Source organism: Acanthisitta chloris, unplaced genomic scaffold, assembly GCF_000695815.1.
Source record: "Acanthisitta chloris isolate BGI_N310 unplaced genomic scaffold, ASM69581v1 scaffold19656, whole genome shotgun sequence".
Taxonomy (NCBI): Eukaryota; Metazoa; Chordata; class Aves; order Passeriformes; family Acanthisittidae; genus Acanthisitta; species Acanthisitta chloris.
In genome coordinates this window covers 90,899-114,057 of record NW_008680016.1, presented here as the reverse complement: position 1 = coordinate 114,057, position 23,159 = coordinate 90,899, and the positions used below count along the sequence as shown (strand labels likewise).

The following is a 23,159-nucleotide window of genomic DNA, read 5'->3' as shown; positions in this document are numbered from 1 at the left end:
CCCTGGGTTGAGCCTAACTTTTATTTGCCCATTTGTTTGATTCTTACCAAAGTCCATAAAACGTGTGAAGAGAGATTAAATCCGAGCGTGCATTCCCTGCTGGGCTGTAGCCACAGGGTGGAGAGTGAGGGGTGAGTGTGTCTGAGTTTACAGATGAGAAGACATGATGTCTGAACAGAGCAGATGGCTTTTGCATTTCTTCTGCAGATAAATAAAAGATATAATATTTTTAAGTATCAGAATTGTCGTTTGCAAACTAAGCTGTATGAGATTATCTGGTAGGCTAAATTGAGGGTACTTGCTGAGAGAGATCTTTGGAGCAGGAGTTGTTTCTTGGAAGGCATGTGCATGCTTAAGTACACAGCTTGACCTTCAGTGACTTACCAGTGGTTCTAATGCCTCAGTTGAGATAATTGTGTTGTGTTTCACCTGACTTCCCTCTCCTGTTTTGGGCTGCTGGTACTGACCTGCCTTGTGCTGACCTAGGGTTTACTCTGTTTTCCAAGTGCCTTTGCAGGCTCACTGTTAGTGGATGAGCTTGTGGCCTCCAAGGCAAGCAGAGGTTGTTCCTTTACCTCCATTGCACCTCAGTTTCATGCATTTCCAGGGGGCTCCTGTCTCTGGAATGACTTTCATTGCTGAAGTTTTCCAGTGATTTATCTCATGCTCTGTTTTCCTTTGGTAGTGAGAAGAGAGAAAGTTGTGCTTTATCTCATGCTCTGTTTTCCTTTGGTGGTGAGAAGAGGGAAAGTTGTGCGTAAGCTGTAGGTACATTACAGATTTTTTCATTATTGAAGCTTGGCGATGTTGGTTGACAGTGGCTGAACATGAGCCAGCAGTGTGCCCTGGTGGCCAAGAAGACCAGTGGCATTCTGGCTTGTGTGTGTGGCCAGCAGGACAAGGGCAGTGAACAGTGTGCCCTGGTGGCCAAGAAGACCAGTGGCATTCTGGCTTGTGTGTGTGGCCAGCAGGACAAGGGCAGTGAACATCCACCCCACTGTACTTAGCAACGGTGAGGCCCCACCTCAAATCTTGTGTTCAGTTCTGGGCCCCTCACTGCAGGAAAGATATGGAGGTGCTGGAGTGTGTCCAGTGAAGCTGGTGAAGGGTCTGGAGCACAGGCCCTTTGAGGAGCAGCTCGAGGAGCTGGAGGTGTTTAGCTTGGGAGAAAAGGAGGCTGAGGGGTGACCTTATTACTCTCAACAGTATCCTGAAAGGAGGTTGTAGCCAGGTGGGAGTCAGTCTCTTCTCCCAGCTAACAAGGGACAGGACAAGAGGAGATGGCCTCAAGCTGTGCCAGGGGCAGTTTAGAGTGGAGATGTGGAAAATTTTTTTCGTGGAAAGGGTTATAAAGCATTGGAACAGACTGCCCAGGGAATTGATGGAGTCACCATCCCTGGAGGGGTTCAAATACCATGTGGATATAGCCAGGTGGGAGTCAGTCTCTTCTCCCAGCTAACAAGGGACAGGACAAGAGGAGATGGCCTCAAGCTGTGCCAGGGGCAGTTTAGAGTGGAGATGTGGAAAATTTTTTTCGTGGAAAGGGTTATAAAGCATTGGAACAGACTGCCCAGGGAATTGATGGAGTCACCATCCCTGGAGGGGTTCAAATACCATGTGGATATGGCACGACTGGAGTCACCGTCCCTGGAGGGGTTCAAATGCCATGTGGATATGGCACTTGAGGACATGGTTTAATGGTGAACATGGTGGTGGTGCTGGGTTAACGATCGGATTTGGTGATCTGAAAGGTCTTTTCCAACCTTAACGAGTCTGTGATTCTGTGTTGGTATTTGTCTATTTTCTTCATGTTGACTTGGAAAGTAGAAAAAGGTGTTTTTGCATCTTCTGAACAGCACACACCCCCAGAAAATCCCCTCTGTGTGGTTGCTTTGGAAACCTTGCATTACAGTAAGAATTATTTAATGTTGTCACCTTCTTTACAGATGATGACTTTGATCAGTTTGATAAGCCTGGTGCAGAAAGGTCTTGGAGAAGAAGAGCTGGGGATGATGACTGGGACAGGTAGGTACAGTATTTTCATGTTCAGTTTCTGTATGCTCAGCTGCATTGCTCTGTTTTCCTATTCTGGCATTTTGTATCCTAACATTCTGAGCAGTGCACATTTAGATCCTAATGAAGATGTTGGTTCTGCGTGTGTCAGCCAAGGCTGGATTGTGCCAAACATACTTGCCTTGAGGAATACAGAGCACTTTGAAGTGATACCATTTAAAATTGGATAAACACAATGTATTTGTGGTGTATAATTTTGCAATTAAGGTCCTGGTTTTCCTTTTAAATATTTAGTAGCTCTTGGGGGTTTAAATAGTTAGAATTTGCTAGTACTCAATTTTGCCCAACTTTTTTTTCTTTTTTTTAACTAGATGTTTAAATTCGTTTTCTCAAAGTCCTACTTCAGTTTTACATTGGGAAGAGTAATAAAGCTTAGTTATGGACTTCTTCAACAAAGGCTGTTGTAAAGATTTGGAAGTATAGGTGCACCTGGTTATTTTGTGGGAGAATTAGCTGGGAAAGGAATCAAGCTGCTGGCTAGGTGCATCTGTTCTTTCTGGGAGAAAACTTTTCACTTGTGTGGGTTTTTTTTTCTATGTTTCCTTTTTAATAATAGTCTTCTTCAGATTTTGCCAGTGTTTTTTACTGTAAAAGTGGAAAAAAATCCCCCATTCCTAATGGATTTTTGTCTTCTCTAATAATCTCTCAGGTGATTGTAGTAAACAAGTTTTAGTCTAAGTAGTTTTCCACTGAGCAAGGGGAGTGAATCAACTGCTCTACATTTACTGTCATTCCGGGGGGATTAGTTTCCTCCTCCATGCTTTTCTGATAGATTCAGTGGGTAGTTTTCATTGCTCTAGGAGGCAAGTGTGTGACTAAGGAATTTGGACAGTAGGTCCAGTATAGAGGATGTTCTGCTGTTTGCTAGTGAGGAGTGTCTGCTCTCTGTCAAGTGAGTAGAGTTGTTTGAGAATTGGATGCTGAAGTGCGTCAACGAACTGTTCAGGTTCGAGAGTGTAATTCAAACTTGTTTGAGAATTGGATGCTGAAGTGCATCAAGGAACTGTTCAGGTTTGAGAGTGTAATTCACCTTGTTCAGGCTGGGTCACTGCACTGTGCTGCCTCCCAGCCCAGATCTGGGTGTTACAAACCCTAAAGCCAGGACTACAGGCAAAATGTTTGTATTGAAGCGTTTTCTAACTTTTTGTCTTGACTGACTTTGTGGTGGGAATAGGTGGCTCTTACACACTGAGGGGTCACATTTGGTTTTAGCTGTCCGCCTCATCATGTCACCAAATTTGGAAGAGTCCAGCAGCTGTTGAATCAGAAGTTGTAAACTTATTCCCAGTGGGAAACTCCCTGTGGCAAAGCTGTTTTTAATAGGACTTGAGAGAGGTTTTAGCATATTTTTCACTCAGCTCAGACTTTGAAGCACACAAAGATTCAGTTCTAGAAAAAAAGTTACCATATATGTGTTTATTATTAGCTGCATATATTTTAAGATCAAAAATCAAATTATTTCTTAGTGAAATTGTAAGGGAAGTGGTTTCAGGTGCAATGCAGAAGATTCCAATGTTTCATTTTACTGATAATTTCAGAAGTTGGGTTTCCTTTTTTTTTTCAGCTGCGTCTAATGGAATATTATTTGCATGTGTTGGAATTTTTAAAAAAATATTCTTTTCAGATTGCCAAACCATCTTTCAAAATGTTAAATTCTGTGGGTGTCTTGGCAATTCCAAATGCTGTACATGGATATGTTGTTGCCTTATGTAATTACTTAAGGTTTTTGGCCTAATTCAGCATAGGACAGGGTTTCTTGAAGATGGAAAAAAGGTTGAATGAACACAGTAGCCTTGGAGTGCTGTAATCTGTCGTGCTTTGTTTTGCAACCTAAGTATCACTGTGGGGGAGAGGAAGAAAGAGTTCTGCTGTTTATCACACATCTTGGTCACAGAATCAGTTAGGTTGGAAGGGATCACAGTGGGTCATCTGGTCCAACCTCCCTGCTCTGGCAGGGCCACGCTAGAATACAGGGCTCAGGATTGCATCCAGTGAGAGAGAATCCATGACCTCTCCGGGCACTCTGCTCCAGAGGCAGTGACTTGCACAGTAAGGAAGTTCTTCCTCATATCCTGATCAATCTTACTGTGTTGTTACTTGACCGAGTACCACCCTCCAGTCAATTAAATGATTTTGGATTTTCAGTATTTGGCCTTTCAAACACTGGAGGGTGAAAACCGAGACTTTTAAGACCCCAGTTATTTGGGGCTGCAAATGTAATGTTATTCTTGGAGAATTTTTCCCATTGCTTTTTTTTCCCTAAGTTCTTCTCCTGAAACACTTGTGTCCTTGCTTCAGCTCCTGTTTTAATAAGGCATGCTCACAGAATTGGAGGTCAGAAGGGGCTAGTCTGATGTCTTTATCACAGCCTGTTAATTTACACATTTATCTCTTTAAGTAGTACAAAGTTTGGGTTAGGGAAAAACATGGATTTCCGGGGCTATCCTTGGAGATGACAGGGCTGATTTAGTAGCTGACTTTTGCTGATATTCACTCGTTCTGACCCCTTCTCTGAGATTACTTGTTTCTCTACACTGGCGGAAACTTTCACTTTTTTGGTATCTGTCTTTATTATTATTATTGTCCTTATTTGATGAGCTCAGTGTATTCAGTGAGGGCAATATTGAGTATTGGGAGTTGAAGTGCGTCTGTTTCTTGTGAGAACAGTGAACTCTTAGATTATCTTAACCCAAAATTTCCCAGTGCTGTGGTTTTGGAAAGGCTTTTGAGTCTTGATAATAGTGAGGGTGAGTTGCCTTTGGAACGATCACAAATGTATACTTACATTCCAGTTTAATTTATTATATGTGCCTTTGTGTGATATCAGATGCAAACATTGATTTGTGTCTGTTTTTCTCAGCTAGCTGAAGATCTTCTAGTATCTGGGGGGGTTGTTTGTTTTGTTTCCTTTGTGGGGGTTTGTGTGTTTTGGTTTGGGCTTTTTTTTTATTAGGTTTTACTGCTTCTGGCCCCTCTTATTTCTGATAGATTTGGCGATTTTAAAAGCAGCTTGAGACAGTTCCTTTTTACTGTGCAGGCTTTTCACTGTTACTCTTCTTATTCAAAAAGTTACTCATGGTCATTTTTCTTCCTTTAATTTGTCAATGAAAATACTGAATGACATTGAAGAGTTGAATAGGTTTTGAAGGGCATCCTGTGAAAGACTTCTGTTTCTGATAGAAGCTTCATTTTTGTGCTAGTGCTGATTTTTTTTTTTGCTGTAAAGCAGTAAGCCAAAGTTTCTAAAATTCAGGAATATGTTTGCAGTTACTTCTATTTGTCAAGTGTTTAATCTTTTTCTAAAAAATCACATCAAGGATTTTTTTTGGTAATGTGTTAAATAGCCTTAAATGTGTTTAGATAATTAAATATCTTTTGCTTTCTTTTCCATTCCTTTTCTTAATCTGAATTTCTTACTACCTGAACTTGTTTTTTGTCTTTGAGTGTTGCTGTAACACACTCTTGCCATATTTTGGGATTTCTCTAGTGCAGTTTTATTAAAAGCTGTCGGTGTTGGGAACTATTTTCAAACCCTTTGGTGCACTTGTCAGATTACTGCAGTTGAAGAGATTAGTGACTTTTTCCTATTTCAATTTTGTCTATATTCTTCTGCAACCATTTCTGTTATGTAGAATTTATTTTTTCTGAAATAAAGCACTTAAATTCTAGTCAGTTTGTTCTGTAGAGTGTTACGGTATGTCTTATGTCCCAATATATGTTTCCTATTTCAGCGAGCACAAAACAATTGCTATTTGTTAATGTTCAGTCATTCCTGGAACCATTTGAGATTAGTAACCATGGATAAATACTGTGTACTGATGATAATGTCCTATTTGGGGCCGATTTGGTCTATCATTTGTGCTCTCCTAGCACACGAGATTTTTATTCCCCTCTGTGTTATCTGTGTAGTAACCAGCTCTGAAAGAGATGAATCCATCTGCAGAAACAGCTCTTAGCACTGGTTTATGTCTTAAGATTGCTTCCCCATTTTCAAGTGTGTACTTTGTAGTCCTAAGGAACTCCTATAGAAATTCCTATTCTGTTCATATAGCTCATTCTCACTTTGAGGGATTTGTTTTTTATGTAGTATCCAAGGCACGGTGGGTTGTGGTTTTGTTCTGGTTTTTTTATGGTGTGCAGGTAGAAATAGTCTCATACTAAATTACAATTCATATTTCAAATCACTGGCATCTCATTTTAGTATTGACATGCATATTCTAATACATGCATTTGTCAGTAACAAGTGTTTATTATAGAAGGGGAAATCTGTTTAATCCTGTCACTAGATAATTCTTTCACTGAAGGAGGAATGAGATTAAGCAGTTGTTTTAAACTGCAGCTAATCTGGACTGTAGTCCTTTGTGTTGAACCTTATTTATGGGGCTGTTGCTAAGTGATGGCAGAAGTTCTGTAAACCAGGTACTTCTATGCCTGCTGAATTCTTGAGCAGACTTATAAAAATGGTGAAACTGCATTTGGTTTTGTCAGCCTATAAATGTCTATTTGACCTTACCTTCAAGTAGAGGAGGAGGGAATAAAGTATTTATGAAAGATCTAGGCCTAAGCCTGGGTTTTAAGAAAGGTTTTTGCTCCCAAGCCAGCTGGCCTCCCAGTCTGCTTGCTGAGGTGCAGCTCGGGTCACATGGTGGCCTGTAGACTGTGTCTTGCCCAGGGACATTCCGGTCTCAGTTCTTCACTGGGGAGCTGGAAATCAGCAGTCTGGACAAAGTGGGTTCAAGCAATATGCCCCAATAGCCCTGAAGATCTACAATGGGGACCTAACTATCTGTGCTTTGGCTAGCTGTGCCTGCACTTTGTCTAGGTTTTTGTGCTGTGGGGGGATATGGAAAGGAGGGCATTTATTGGTAGGTAGAGATCTGCATTGCAAGGGGCCACCTGCATTGTTCAGGCTTCAGGACATCCAAGGGGCCACCTGCATTGTTCAGGCTTCGCTGTTGCAAGCAGGACATCTGTTGGTCTGTTTTTCATGGAAAATAAACGTGTTTTTTTTCCTGAATGCTTTGCTGAAAGGAAGGCTTTGTGCAGTCAGCAGAAGTTTTCCTCAAGGCAGTTTAAGACATATACCCTATAAGGTATTTCTTTCTGTTTTCGAAGGTTCAGCTTCTTAATTTTGTTACTGTTTTCCAGTGAACTTGATGATGACTTGCTTGGAGAGGATTTGCTAACTGGAAAAAAGGTAAGAGATGTGCATCAAAGTGAATTGTTGCAGATGTTAAAATCTGAATGTTGTTTAACTTGCCCACTTCAGGTGTTTGGTTTGGCCTCTTATGCAGTCACCACCCCAAAACCTGACAGCCACAGGTACCTGAGGTCTGCCCTGTTGCCAGAGCACTGTGCACCCAGGGCTTTCTTTCCTTTTATGAAGTACCTCCAAGTGTAGCTTATTAAAATACAACTTTTAGAAAAATGTTTAATTTCTGAGATGGTATTTCTTCTCATAACAGATGGTTCAAAAAGGAGAAGGTTCTCCAAATAAGTTTCTGTGTAGCTTATATTGATTAACAATTAAAAAAGAGGCAAAACAAAGAAAACCCAGTTAGGCCTCCTGAGTGCTGATTAGCATGCAGGGGAATTTAATTCAAGTGCTGATTTCCTGGCTATTAAAAATTACTTGTCAAAATACCACAGCAGTATTTATCAGAGAGTAAATAAAAAAGCAATCAGTGGTGTCTGTTAAAGATCACACTCACTGCACACAATCTGCTACTATGTTGTCTGACAAGTAGGCAGAGGATTTCCCGTTTTACAGTGATGGGAAAGAGACTGGAACAGCTAGAACTGGAGAACTTAAACAAGGTCTCCCCATGTCTGCTGTAGAATCCTCATGCTGATACCTATTTCCAAAATTGAACTCAATGAAAAGAACTAAATGTATGTTTGGATTTGCCAAGATGCAGGAGAAGACAAGACTTCTGTTTGGGAAATCACACTGGCTAGTCACCTCTTTCTATGTTTCATCTGCTATATGAACTAGTTTAGAAAGTAGTTTTTAAAGCTAGTGATGAATAGGTTTGTCAAGGAACCCAGATCTGTTAGGAATTGACTTTTATGTAGTTTTTTTTATAACCATGTTCTAGCATGTAACCAACCAAGTGTTGGAATTTATTCTGTAAGTGTTCCCTATTCAAGATAGGAAGTTCCTTAGTCTTATGTACAGGTTTTAAAGAAAGAGACTAAAATTCTAGGAGAGGGATTGCAGATGTGTATTAAGCACTCAGGAAAAACATAAGCAGTTGCACTGTATACAACTTCGCAGTTGACATACATGTTTATAAAGCTACTTCCTTATCTTTTGAAATTATCTGTGTGAGTACTAACCAATACTAGATTCTCCAATGCATTATATTTTGCTGTGCCTTTTCTATTCTCCTTTCCAGTTTGCCATGTTACTGGGCAGTATCTGTGGGTATGGAGTCATATGGTGGCTAATAATAGATTTCTCAGAAAGTTTTCCCTGAGCTATTTGAGCTAAACTTGCTTATACTTAATCTCCTCCCAGTACTTTTAGATAAATCTGCCTTTGTATAACCTTTCTGCCCCTATTACTTTAGGAATTGTAAATGTTACTTAGCAAAACTGCAGTTATCTGTTTCTAGTGGGTAATTATTAAAAACAACAAAATAGATGAAACAACTGAAAGTTATTATTTTGACAGATTAGGAGTTCAGAAAAGGCACAGTATTTTCTTCTATATTTTTTCTTCACTTACAAGCTAATCATGATTTTTCAGTTTTCTTTATATCATCATGTCCTTTCCTCCAGTCTGTATCCCTGTTCTGTAGAAATTGCTGTATTTTCATGCATTTTCTTGACTTGCCTAATCCATCAAGGTCACAAGGTCATGTGCTAGAGCTAACCTTCCTTCCTTCCTGGTCTTTCTTAAGGAAGTTATAATATTTGGCTGTATTTGAGATTGGATCAGGGAAAAGTGTTGATAGGCAAATTTGAGTTCTGTAAATTTCCAGAAGGCTGTCACAGAAGTATTATAAGATTTACTGTTTTGTGTAGTGTATTTTTTTCATTGATTTAGGCAGGCTGTCACAGAAGTATTATAAGATTTGCTGTTTTGTGTAGTGTGTTGGGTTTTTTTCATTGATTTAGGTAATTTCCTTTAAGTTATTGTCTTAGTCTGGAATGTGTTATTCATAAAAATTAATGTTCAGAAGTTTCAGTAGTTTCAGTACCTGCCTAGTTAAAAGTTTGTTTCAGAAGTTTCAGTAGTTTCAGTACCTACTTAGTTAAAAGTTTGTTTTTTATGTTCATGATTGACTTTTTCTAACATCTAGAATCAGTCAGACTTGTCAGATGAAGAGCTGAATGATGACCTTCTGCAAAGTGACAATGAAGAGGAACAAGAATTTCGGTATTTCTTCTCTAAATTTTGTTTTGGATAACTCAAACCTGTTGGTGACAACTTCTACTGATAACTAATAACTACTGCAGTTATTGCTATATACTGAAAACAGTTTTGCTTTTTACCTAGCCACCTGTGTAGTGATGTATGTATAATGTACTCTATGGCATTATTAGCATTTCAGTGAAATTATTTTTGTTTATTTCAATCTCATAAATTTAACTCAAAAAAGCTTATAAGAAGAAACTGTGTCATCTCCTGTGCATCAGTGAAATTATTTTTGTTTATTTCAAGCTCATAAATTTAACTCAAAACAAAAAAGCTTATAAGAAGAAACCGTCATCTCCTGTGCTTATAAAACTAATTGTAAACACTTACAGAGCTTTGTTCTTTGCTACCTGTGTTGTTGTAGGCTTCCTTCTCCTGTAAAGTCCTTTTCTGCCATTTTTCTTCTAAAGATCTATTTTGCCTCCTAAGACTGTGAAGAGGGGAATTTTTTGCTTTGCAAGGCTCCGTCTGTGGCTTAACTATTTGTATGCAGTCACACAACAGAAAAATTTGGACAGAGTTTACAGATTTGAGCCAGTACTGCTGTGGGAGCTTACTGAGGATCCTGCCCTGTCCATACTCTGTGGTGATACAGTTCCACAACTGAATTTTGGGCATTACAAGTCAAAATGAGTGTCCTGTCATTTTTACTTTTCAAGCTGGACTGAAGTGAGAGGGAAGATGCTTGTGATACAAAAGTGGTGTAATACCACTGCTGCTTTTTAAAGCTCCATGTGTTTTTCCAGCTTTTCCTTTACTTGTTGCATGCTCTGCAGGGCATGCCCTCTGAAGGGCTATGAATGTGTATATATATGTATAACATAGACATATCTATATCCCTGAGATCTCCTCAGCCCTAATTAGGATAAGGAGTCCTGTCCCTGTGTTGGACTATGATGAAATGCTCCAACCATCAGTCTCTCCGTTGGCTGCTGTTTCCCTCCCTGCAGCAGTGAGGGTTGGACTGTTCACTTCAAAATGGACAATCCCAGTTACAGTCCTTGCTGTTTCTTCTCTGTATGTCCTCCTTGAGACCCCTGGGCAGCAGGGATGGCTGTGTGACCACACCAGTGATAAGAAAGGATCCAAAGTGTGATAATGTTGCTCAGTGGAAGCAGTTTTCTGTAGGCAGGTTTTGCATTTTTAGCAGTTTTATTGCCACAGAGTGGGAGCCTTTCCCTTCTCCTTCTATTTCCATTCAACCTCATGCCTCTATAGTTGGCAGGATAATGATAATCCTGCATAATGTCTTCATTTTCTTGTTAAATCTTTGAGTCTTATAGATGCAAATAGCTTAAAGCTGCCTGGATCTTGTTCCCCTAAACTTAGGAAAATGGCGAATAATAGGAATGCAATTTAAAAAAAAATAAAAAAATTGAGTCTTATAGATGCAAATAGCTTAAAGCTGCCTGGATCTTGTTCCCCTAAACTTAGGAAAATGGCGAATAATAGGAATGCAATTTAAAAAAAAAATAAAACCCCCAAAATCTTTCTTTTCCTTATACCCAGAGGCCTTAAATCAAGAAGAGCTTCCCCTCCTTGTCCCCCTGCTTTTCTAAGTAGTCTGCAGTTGGTTAGTTGCTTTATATGTGTTGATGGCATTAGCTGTTGTCAGCAGTAAATTCTGAGCTTTGCTTTGCCTGCAGATTATAAGCTTGTCAGTTTTTGTATTGATTGTTTTTTTAAGTGCCTGTGCCAGTGCTGTTACTAAGTTAAGACTGTCTTAGGCATTTAAATGACAGATCTTGACTATATATTTTGCATTATTTTAAGAAGAACATTAGATGTGTCATTGTAATGTGAACTGGAATTGAAGATAATAAAGAATTAACAATATTAATACATTTAATAAAAAATATTTTGCTGACGTATTCTGAAAGATTGGCAAAACACATGCAGTTATAGTAATTTTGTGTATTTTTTGTTAGTCTTGGAATTAAAATTGGATTTGGTCTGCTTTGGTTACCAAGCAGGACTTTTGCCAGTTTGACCTGCTAAACCATCTGGTTGGTTTGATTCCCCTGGTCAAATAGCCTGCAGCTGGTGATAAGCTGCAGTACCCTGTGCATTCTGAGAACATGGCATGGAGTCAAATAGTGTATATGGCATAATTCTGGCCACCAACTTAGAGAATTTATGTTTGTTGGCTTCGTTTAGCTAAATCTTTGTGAGTAGTTGACTGTTACACTTCAGCCTCTAATTTTTCCCCCTATTCCATAGCTCTCAAGGAGTCACAGTTAGCCTAAATGCTACATCTGGCATGCTGACATCATATGAGCTCTCTGAGACCATCAACGATCCATCACTAGAACATGAGTCTGAGTATGACCAAGGGGAGGATGAAATTGGTTATGACAAATCTGAAGCACCTGAAGTGTATGCTTCAGAATATGCAGAGGAAGGACATTATGAAGGCAATGATCCTGAACTGACAGAAGACCAAATAGAATATGGGGAAGAGCCTGGAGAAGAAGATGAAGTGCTAGACCTTGAAATCAATGAACCCCTAGATGAATTTCCAGTGAGTTTCTTTCTATTGTATCTTCCAAGATAACATTGCTACACGTGCATAGGGTTTTAGAGTGATTTAAAATCTGTTTACCTCCCTAGGGAGGAGGGGAAATTAGACCTATTATCACTGTCTGCCAGTTTCTTTATCTAGGCTGTGACAAAGTTTGTGTTGACAGCTTGTTTGGCGGTAGGTAATGCTCCTTTGTCATGCTGGAAGGCAGTTGAGAATCATGACCTTGAGGATTGTATCCTTAAGGAAGAAAACAGCTTTGTGTGGTGGAGATACACTGCCAATTGTTAGAAGTACTTAATGCAAAAGCTTTTATCCAGGCTTTAGACAAGATCTGATAAAGTCCTTCGAAGGTGAAAAGATTATTGACCTGCTAAAGACATCTTTAAGGTGCTAATATCCCAAAGTGATTGATGTCCTGCTCTTCATCCTTTTTGTAACTGAGAACTGTCTAAACCTGAATAAAGAGATTGGAGGTTAGTTCAGAAAATGTCACTTGCATAATTCAATATAATTTAGGCAGTGTATTAGAGAACATGCACTGGCTTTAATTGCTAGTGAAATGATTTAATCTTAATTAGAACTGTATGTGATCAGTGAGGTGTTTTAACATACAAGCCAACTTGCTTAAAAAAGATTTTGCTCTTGTTTTATGTTCATGATTGTTCAGAGCTGAACCCACTCATATGTAAGCACTTGCAGAATGTTTAAGAATGTTTGTATGTTTGATGAGATGAAATCTGATGTAAATGTATATGTGCTATAGATGCATGTTTCCTTCAGTAAGAAATTACTGCAGTGTTTGCTTCATGAATTTGTTACCAAAGGATGGAGATGTATAGAAGTAGATGGGGCAAACAGTATTAGATGGGATCTTGCAGATGTCATTGCTGGATTCTGAATGAAAACTGTTTTAGTTTTGTTTTTGATGGTACCAAAATTATTGTCTAGTTAAAAGCCCTGCTGATTATACTGTATATATGTAATATCACATTAACACGGACAGTTCTGATAGATACTGTGCCTCTCTGCCAGTCTGGAAGCAGTAACAGTACAGCCAGACCACATCTCTGCTTGGGTTTGTGATTATGTACAGCTGGCCTCTGTCTTTTCACCTTCATGTATTACTGCTTTAGGATGAAGATTACATGCAGTCATACAATGAGCAAGGAATAGAAGAGCAGGAAGAATATACAGCTGATGAGGAGCTTGAAGAATCCCAGACAATGGCAAATGAATCAGAAGAGGTATGTTGTGAATTCAATGGGAACTTAAAAAACCTGGTTCTTTCAGAATTTGAGTTCATAGAATTGTACATATTACTGGGTAAGAACTGACACAACTTTGCCAGTCTTGAATTACTGGTGGTATTATTCTTCGTATAGGATGAATTGTGATAACATCTATATTGTCAGAGAAATCAGATTCCCTCTCCCTCTTCAGATGAAAATCATAAGGGAGAGCCCAAAATATGCATATTTAATCTTGGTTTCAACATTAAAAACTTCAGGGACCCTTTTGGGTAGGAGAATTGCATGCTGCCTGTTAAATCTCTAGAGCTATGATGCTTCACATGATGATCAGTTGGATCATTTCTGCTGCTGAGAGTGTAAATAACAGTTCTTGGGTATCCTCCTTTGAGGAGGAGTGTGAGCATGGAAGGTTGGGTGTTTTAGAAAGGCAAAGGTGAGATTGTTGTTTTGAAAGAAGTTGTGTTGGAACTGAAGTTCCTGTGAAGTTTATCTTCTTGGATAGGAAAAAGGGTGAGTTCCTTCATTTGCAAGAAGAAAAAGCTTGTGTCAATGACTACCAAGTACACATTCACTGATTATAGCCCAAGACAGTGGTATCATACCTGTTTTTAATTTGCAGCAAGTTTTTGATGTGGGATTTTTTTCTTTGCCCCACCAGGAATCTGCTTTAATATTACTTTTATTCCACTTCTTAATTAAATAGGATTGAATGGATTACCTGCTGAGAAGTGTAGTCAGAGTGTGTTTCCTCTTTGGAGCTTTAACTCATCAGGAAATTAATTCCTCAAAGACACAGCAGTGTTACTCTATGAAGTTCTAACAAATGGGTCTGCTGTGATACTCTAGTTGTATCACCTATTAGAGTAAAACAGCATTTTTTGGTAGGTTGAGATCTGCATTGCAAGGGGCCACCTGCATTGTTCAGGCTTCACTGTTTGCAAGCAGGGCATCTTATACCACATATATCATGATGTCCTTAAATTCTCTACTTCCCAAGTTTTTAATCTACCCTTCAAAGGAGCTGTGAAATACCTAAACACTTGTTATTCGTTCACTGGGTTATATACACTTCCTTGATGGTGTTTTGGAAATGGAGTGATGCATCTGTGCTGTGCATTTGTGTGGCCACAGTTTGAGATGATGGACATAATTGCACATTGTGTAAAATGAAGTACATAGTTGGGATTCACTGTCAAACTTAAGGCTTTAAAAAAGCACAGCTTCATTTTTAGAGTACAAACTAGTGAGAATTGTGTAGTAATCGTATTACCTAAATATATCCAATTCACAATTAAATTATTTTCATTCAAAAATGCAAGTTTTCAATTGATTTTGTTAATAGGGCTTTTACAGAATTTTTTATTCAGCATATAGTGTAAATGTTTTGGACATATCTCTATTCAGTTGCTCTACATTTTGGCTTTATTCTGATGCTTTGCAGATTGCCAAAGGTTTCTTCTTTCCAAAATAGTACCATCTTTTTATTCCTTTCTTATTTCATATGTAACTTATTTACATTTGGTGGTAGACTCACAACTGCCCTCTTCAAATGAGAATACCACTGAGAGAGAAAACCTTTATAGAGTATTCACTCCTGTTTATTGCATGGTTAGATTCTTGCCTCCAGCTCTGAAGTTTTGTTCTTTATTTAAGTGTTACATAACAGCACTCTTCCTTGCATCTCCTAACATTCACTGCTCGTAAACAAGGGCAGTGGTTGGGTTTCTCTTGTAGAAAATGCAGCACGAGAATGGAGCTGTAATGGATGCAAAGAAACTGCATTATCATCTCTGGATTGAAATTTGACATCTGAATAACTGAGAGTGAGCTGACAGAGAAGAGAGTTTGGTGGTGTATTTTAAGCAGTTTCCTCATTAAAACCAAATAAAGCCTCTTACTATATTGCATGAAGAAATTGTGTAAACCAAGAGAAAAGCTGCACACGACTGGGAGGGAAACAAGTGAATAAGGAAAGTGAGATAGTGTTTAGGAGTGCCACTTGGGTAGGAGGTGTGAGGAAGAGGCAGGTAAAGTTTGAGTCACTGCTTAGAACTTGGATTTTAAATAAATAACACTCTGTGTTGAAAAATGTACCTGTGCTTCAGTAAATATTTTTGCCTTCCTAAGATACAAAGCAAAACCCAATACCCAGAAGTTTCAGCAGCAAATAGGTATGGTAGATCAGTCACTTGAGGTATCATGTCCTAAATTTTTCTAGAGGAAAAATATCACTAATTGCTTCTGTGCAATGTTCATAAAAATAAAACCTACTGAAATTAGAGTTCATAATTTCTTTGGTTTATATTGGAACTAATCTATGAAGTCTATGATAGGGGATTTATCATCACATAATTTATGCTGTGTCTTGGGTTATGCTAAGAAGTGAAGAGGACTTTAATCAACAAAACTTGTCATGAAGAAGTGCTGCATATTGCTTGTCTTTTCATAGAATACAGACTTGGGGGAAAAAAAGGCCAATGTATCTGTCTGGATTGTTCCATCTGTATTCAGCCAAAACTTCTGTATTTTAGTTCTTGTATTGTTCACATTTGAAGATACTGCCTGTCAGCCTGGAGGAAAACTATGAAAAGAGTGCAAATAAAACCAGCCAATTTTAAAACACATTTAAAAGCTCTGAAGTTGATATTTTTAGCCCACCTTTTCACCTGTGGAATGGAGGTGCCTTTGTAATATCTTCTTATCTATCCTATTATTTCTTGATGTCCCAGGACTGAGCAATTGCTGCTGCTTCAGTGTTAGCCTCTAGTAGATGCCTTCACTGCCAGTTTTCTGGCTAGTTAATAGTAGTTCTTTGTTTCACCTTCGTAATGTTTCTGGTTTAGCCTTTACAACGTTTACCTGTTTTGCACATCTGGTCAATCTCACGCACAAAGCTCTCCAGAATACCTGATAGTCCCATGTTTGGGAGGATCATAGTGACCAGTGTTTTCTCCTGCTTTCCTTGGGCTGTGTCTGTTAGCAGTCCTGCAGCTGCCTGGTAAGCTGTTCAAGGCAGGAGCTCTCTGCAGATCATAGCCCAGTGTGAGAAGTTCTGGTCAGGGGCTGGAATTCATGGCATCATTATTTAATGAGGATGGCAGGAGCCTCTGACCTTGTGGTAGAAGAAAGGTCATTCTTTTTCTATGTAAGAGTCAGCAAAGCTCTTTAGTAGCTCTGTGGAAGGTGTTGTAATGGGAAATATGACACTCCCTTTGAGGAGAGCTGCTGGGAAGCCTTGGCTGGCCAATCTAGTCAAGTGACCTCGAGTGGCCATGCAAAGACTGTTTATGTGAATGCAGATATATTAATGATTAGTAAGTATTAAAAACAGTGCTGTAAGGACTAGTAGGTCTTAATTCTGTGTCTGCAAATGCATCTTTTTGAAACATAGAATTCATTCATATACTGTGATCTTGGCAAAACACCTCATCCTGTTTTGCTGGAGGCTGGAAAAGATCATTTAGAAGTGTGTCATGCTACAACTGTTGCACAAACTGCAGGGGAAGGGTTTGTACTCCTACGCAGCTGAGCTAACCTTTCCTGGAGCTGTATGTAGAGAATATATGGTTGGCTGTCAGACATGTTTGTGTCTCCATCACAACTAATAACACGTGTAATCAGACTTGGGTCAGTTAACTTTCTCCAGCACTCCCTTTCCTTGGTGCTGCTTTTTCATCCATCCTTTTGATTTTTTAATTTTTTTTCTCTTCAATGCTCAGTGCTTGTACAACTGTTGTCTCATAGGTGGCATGAGCATTGTGCTGATGAATAAAGTAAGTTAGACCCAGAAGACTACAGAGTTGGTGCAAGTGGCTAAGAATAGAATAGTACAAGTCTAGAAAAGTTTGAGAAATGTTTTTTATCGTTGTATACATAAGCAGTTGTCTTCTAGTCTGTTACAACTTGCACTGTTTTCTTTTTAGAATGTATTTCTTTTTTTTTCCAGAATGAATAATTTTCCAAAAGCAACCAATTTTCCACAGGTATTTTCTGTAGCATTTCATTGAAACACAGCAGAATTTTCAGGACAATGCAGACTGCATTAACCTTTCTAGTCCTGATTCTGAAGTCTGAGGTACACATAGAGCTTTGCATGAGTAAATTTTGCACTCACAGATGAGATTAGATAACTGAGATGAGTCTTTGGTTAATAAAATCTGGAGTTCCAATGTAGCTTTTAAGGGGCATGAACATAGAGGATGTGTCTGGGGTTTATGCTCTCAAGTAAAGCAGGAGGCTTAGTGTGGTGAAAGCATGTCTGTCAAAATAGTTCTGACTTCCAAGTCCTGATCCTGAAGGGAAAGTTTCTAAAAACAAGCATTGAGACAGTAAAATCATGGGGTTTGTGATATTTAAAAGCATAGAGTTGATAGAGATATTGCTACTCCTTTCTCTTTTGGGAGACCCTCTTTTGAAAGTAAAATGCTAACCGTGTCTTTCTCTCTTGTTTTTGTTTGTTTTTATTAAACCACCTTAGCATCTCTTTCCTTGCTAACATCCCTCCTCTGTTCCATGAGTCTCAGCTGCCTGTCCTCAGGGGTGTTTTGATTATACATGGATATGTTAATCAGACCAGTTGTACTCAATTTAGGTTTGCTTTTGAGGTTTGGATTTCTTTCAGCCTTCAAGGGTTTGTTTGGGGTTTTTTTTTGCCTGCTATCTTGTCTATTGTTTTTAGCTGTCTTTTTTTTTTTTTCTGAAAGTATGATAAAGTTGTTACATCAAAAGAAAGTATAAGCCTTAAAGCTTTTTATAAATTTTATCTGTTCTCGTAGCTACATCTTAAAGCATTTTTGTGAGGTCAGAAAATGTGGTGCTTGAGTGTTTTCTTGGAGTGGGTAAAAGACATAAGGGGATGATAAAATGAAAATAACTTGGGGTCAGTGGCCCATTAAAGCTGAGTAACTAAGGATACAGATCATGTATTCATCACACCAAAGCTGGAATAGCTTTGAGCTTGAGTTCATAAGGTGTTCTGTCTTTTAAAGCAGAAACTGTCTTGCTAGACCATCCTGGCTCTGATTTTTCTTCCCACATTTCTTTTTTGGTTATGGATGAAGCTGGGCTGCTGGATCAGGAAATCTGCCATCTCTTGCACAGTTCTGCCATTCATTCTTTCTCTTGATTTGTGACTTAATATCTGTCCACCTGACCATCACACTTGCTGTGCCTTTTTCATATAAATTTGTGCACTGCTCTGGGTAATTAAGATTAAGCCAGGTTTGCATGTTAGATTTTGCTCATTTTTTAACTGTCCTCAAGCAGCATAAAAGTTATGATGTATTTAGTGGCTTTGCATAGAATTAAAATGCATGTGCAGGCTCTAAGAAATGAGCAAGGAGGCTTGTACAAGGAATAACCAAATACACAGTAACAAAAAAACTTCATGGAAAATCATGCTGAACTAGAACACTTCTGATTTTCAGCTGTGGAAATCAAATATAACTTGTGTAACAATCTGAACATTATTTTCATCAAGGCAAGAGAGGAAAATGAAATTGATTTATTCTCTTTCCTATTAGTTTGAAGGAGAGGGCTCCATTTTCATTTGGGACATTGTTTTATCCAAATAAATGTTCTCTGTTGTACAGAGAACTGGAAAGTAAATGAGGACAAGGGAGTAGCATTCCAGAATACAAATTCAGTACTTTCAAGTTTTCAATCCTGTTCTCTGTTCTCTTCTTCAGTTGCTGAATTTAAACTGTGAAGTCTTCAAGAAATAGGAAAAGTAATGACAAGTACAGTTATACATACCTAGACAAATGAGATTGAGATGCAACCAGATATCTGCTTTTGGAGGTTGTTTGTTGTTGTTGGTTTTTTTAACAACATGCTACTGACAGTTGTTAAAAAGAAATGAAAAAAAAGTTAATGATTTACCATTTGTATTATGTGAATCATGTGGTGTCCCAGGTTTGCATCATAGTCAGTTCAGTGGTACAATGTCACTCGGTGTGCAGAAGCAGCTACTAATGTGAAGAAGGTTCTAACTGGAGTTTCAATATTCCCTCAAATATTGCAGCAAAATGTGTTTTCTAAATAGATTTTACTTTATAATTTATTATATGGTTGATATGTTTATATTTTCAAACAATTCACCTTAAATGTTTACTGAATTACATGTGAGCATGATGGGTAATGTCAGCAAAATGTGTGCAAAGAGACCTTCAAGGAAAGCTTTATCTTTTGACACTGATCATCAGAAAGTAGTTTTTTCATGTTACATGTCCTCTGTATTTTGTGATTTAGGCAGCAATTGGATCTCTGGAACTTCAAGAAGAAAGAAAAGAGGAATCTGATGAAGAGGAGGATGATGATGAAGAGTCGGGACGATTACGTTTCAAAACCGAACGGAAAGAAGGAACTATAATTAGGCTCTCAGATGTGACAAGAGAAAGGAGAAACATTCCAGAAACATTGGGTGAGGTTTTATGGCAATGGACTGTTTTGCAGAGCTATAATAAAAAAGAGGCAGGATTGCCAAAACTTGTCTGAAAGAGCTAATGGCAAAAGGTAGAACAGTCACTTCTAACTTAGACTGGCCTATATCCAAGTTGTCCAAAATTGTACATAGTCTGTCGTAGTATGTGTCTTTTCCCTTGGGAATAAGGTTTAAATATATCATGTTTTGAAAAATCAGCACAATATTTGTTCATTGGACTTTTGTGGTATTTTTAAAAGCTTTCCTGTATTCAGGCAGCACCACTGATCTGTGCTTCACTACGTATTGTGCTGGAATACATTTTAAGGAATTTCTTTGGACTTAGATATTTGGAAGATTTTCTGCTGATAACACTTGTTATTTGTGTTTTGCTGTGAAATACCTGTATGTTTGCTGTTTTCCCCCAGGAACATAAGAATGCTCTGAACCTGTTGTGTTCCTGCTGTTGGATTAGCCTAGAGAAAACATAGCTTGCGGGGAGTGTGTTAGAAAATATGGAACCCCCTGTTTCCTGGGTCCAGCTTTTCTAACATGGAACAATCTGGATCTCTTAAACCCCCTTGATTCTTTAGGCAGTGTCTGAAAGGGTATAATTTCTTTGTATGTGAGTAACAAAACCATGAGTGCTTGTGTTTCTAGGAATATTGCTCCATGTAGCTGATGAATTTGCACTGTTAGTTCAGAAGAATCCCCAAATTGGGAACTTTCTTGCAGCTGCTCTGTTTTAGTCTGTAAATAAAATCACAATGTTTTATGGCTTTGAGAGTTAACTTCAAGACCTTTTGTGTGTCCTGAGTACTCAGGTGTCTGATACTGGTGTTGTATGTGCCCCACTGGGGATAATAAATTGCCTCTTGATGTTGGCCTTACAGAGGTGGCAATAATAACAGTAATAAATCAAATTAAAATTATGGTATTAGGGAGATGGACGGAAATTAAGTTTATCTTCCAGAATGATCTACCATTTTTAGCTTTGTTACGGAATGAAAATATCAGTTCGAACTATGGAAAAAAAGCCTGGGTCTTTTGAAGTGAATCAAGATATGCAAGAGAAATGAACTGGTAATGAAGGCAGATTGTCAGATACTGTTGGCTAATTGTCAGATGCTATTGGGAGAAGATGTATGTGTCAATGATACTTCAAGTTTTGCCAGACTGTTGGGTTGGTTTCTTCACACAGGAGTGCTCTAAGAGGGCACCATTCAGCCTGAGCTTGGAAACTGGGTGCTTCTGCTTTCTTTACAGATGGGGCAGTGTCCTTAGACAGTGTCCTTGGAATTACATTCCTAGAGCAGATCCCTAGTACCAGAACTTATGCTGATGAAGTTTTCCTCTTACCTTAAAAGCTTTGCTTTGTGAAGGGTGCTAGATCTAATGGTTTTTCTCCTGGACTGTATAGCCTACAAATTCTGTATTTGGGTTTTTACTATGCCTGCAAAAATTGAGAAGCCTTTTAATTCTGTAACAGAGGTGGTGTGGCTAAGAAGACTTGTTCCTAAGCAGCTGCAGAGGCTGAACCAGACCTTCACAGTGGTATTCATGTAGGCCATGTCAAGATATCAGTGCTTGATTTTGAGTCAAGTTACCTCTCATCTGTTGTTCATATGTAGCAAATAGCTGCTTTTACTTGCAATTTCAGGCAAAGTGTGTAGGGGCCTTTATCCAGCATCGTTTTAATAATCAGAAATTGATTCTGAGTAGAATAAGACTGATGGGAACTCTCCAGAGGCACAGTGTGCTCTGTATGGGCAAAGGGTATTTTAGCTGTGATGCATTCTATATGTATTTACAACCATAAGGCTGTATTCCTACATACCACACAAGGACCATACCTAATTTCTACAAAAGGTGCTGGTGGCTTTACGAAACAGAATATTTTCAAAACAAAAGTGACCTGGAATAACTGAATTTCTGCACATAATTGCAGGAGTTTCATGTATCTGTGGATTTATTCTTTAGTTTAATGTAAAGACAAGACCAGTGAATGAGGAGAAAACCTGTAGAGGATCTTGACTGTTAAAGGAACAGTGATATGAATTAGGCTTATTTTTAAATGTAATTTTAAGTGATTTGGGGTGTAGCTCCGAGATACAAGGAGATGTAAATGTGGATGATTCTATAAAAAGGTTTTTTTGAAACTAATATTTGGCAAAAATGCAAACTTGCTGTTGTGAAATGGTTTCTATTCATATTAGTTTTTCTTGTTGATTTCTTGATAAAGAAACCAGATGATTGACCAGGTGGTAGAAAGTTAAACTGCAAAAAAATTCTTGTTTGCATATTAATATCTGCTTCCTTTTGAGATTATAGATAAAATTTTTACAGATGCTGTGGTTTAAAAATGAAATTTCATTGCAGACCTTCATCTCCTTACTCTGAAATATTAACATAGTTGAGAAAACACTTAAAGAAGAATTAGCATTTCAGTTGAAGTTACAAACGTAATTTCCATCCTGTCACATTTTGGTGACCTTTTGTGACAGCTTGTCTCTATTGGAGGAGTGCATTCGTACTTACTGATTAAAGATGTCATTTGAAACCATTTTATTAGCAGCGATAGTGAAATTAATCCTGACACTGAGAGACACTAGAAAAATAATTGCTGATTCACTGCATTAACTGTGTGTGAGAACTGTACAGTCAAGATGAGACTAGGTGTGTCTGGTAAAAAAAGATGTAAAAATATGAAGCGTTTTCTTGAATGTGGCTGAGATATTTCCTTTAATCAAGATCCATTTCTTTATCCAAGATAACGTAAATAGTGGTTTTGAAAAGTTCAAGGGAGAGGTATTTTAGGACAGCTATACCATTGCTTTCTAGACATGCCTAGTTTGTCATCTTTGGTAAGAAATATTCTTTCAGTGCATGTAGTTGAAGTCTTCTCAGAGTTGGAATTGCCATTATTCTCTGGATTTAGTTACCTGTTAGGGAATGTGAAGTGAAAAAATGGTTTTGGTATCACCGAAGTAAAGTATTCCCCCTGTATGTAATTTAAAAAAAACCCAAACCACTCCCCAAACTCCTACAGTTATGCAGAGCCATTTGCAAAATCCTAACAAAGGTTAATTGGATGTGGCAGTACTTTTTGTTATGCCCTGCTTAGTTGGCTTATGTTCACTCTGTGACTAGTGGCTGAGATTTCAGTCAAGAATGGGAAATTAAAATGAGTGGTTCACTGTTGTCCTGTTGCTCTGTGTGCAGAAGCACAGAGTGTAATCAGTTTGCAGATACGGGTGATGAGAGAAAAAAAGTTACAACTTACTGCATATGTATGTAAACGAATTTATTTATAGCTGTTCTGGAACGTGACTTAGGTTGAAAAATCTCTGCATTACCCAGGATAATAGAGATTCTGGGGGTTTCAAACCTATGGATCCGGCCTGGCTCCAGGTGTTTGGGCTGCAATGGACACAACTTCTTAGCCAGGGAGAAGCAGTTGACTTTTTC

General features: G+C 38.5%; 1 protein-coding gene across 1 annotated transcript in view; it reads left to right on the top strand.

Annotated features, from left to right (window-relative positions):
- Nucleotides 1–1,581: 1,581 nt before the first annotated feature.
- Nucleotides 1,582–23,159, top strand: part of RBM33 (RNA binding motif protein 33) — an 87,974-nt gene continuing 66,396 nt past the window's right edge. The window contains exons 1-8 of the mRNA XM_009077566.1: nt 1,582–1,612; nt 1,665–1,700; nt 1,947–2,025; nt 7,222–7,270; nt 9,381–9,457; nt 11,717–12,017; nt 13,154–13,264; nt 19,520–19,691. Of these exons, the coding sequence (XP_009075814.1) occupies nt 1,582–1,612; nt 1,665–1,700; nt 1,947–2,025; nt 7,222–7,270; nt 9,381–9,457; nt 11,717–12,017; nt 13,154–13,264; nt 19,520–19,691 (856 nt within the window). The remainder of the gene's footprint in view (nt 1,613–1,664; nt 1,701–1,946; nt 2,026–7,221; nt 7,271–9,380; nt 9,458–11,716; nt 12,018–13,153; nt 13,265–19,519; nt 19,692–23,159) is intronic.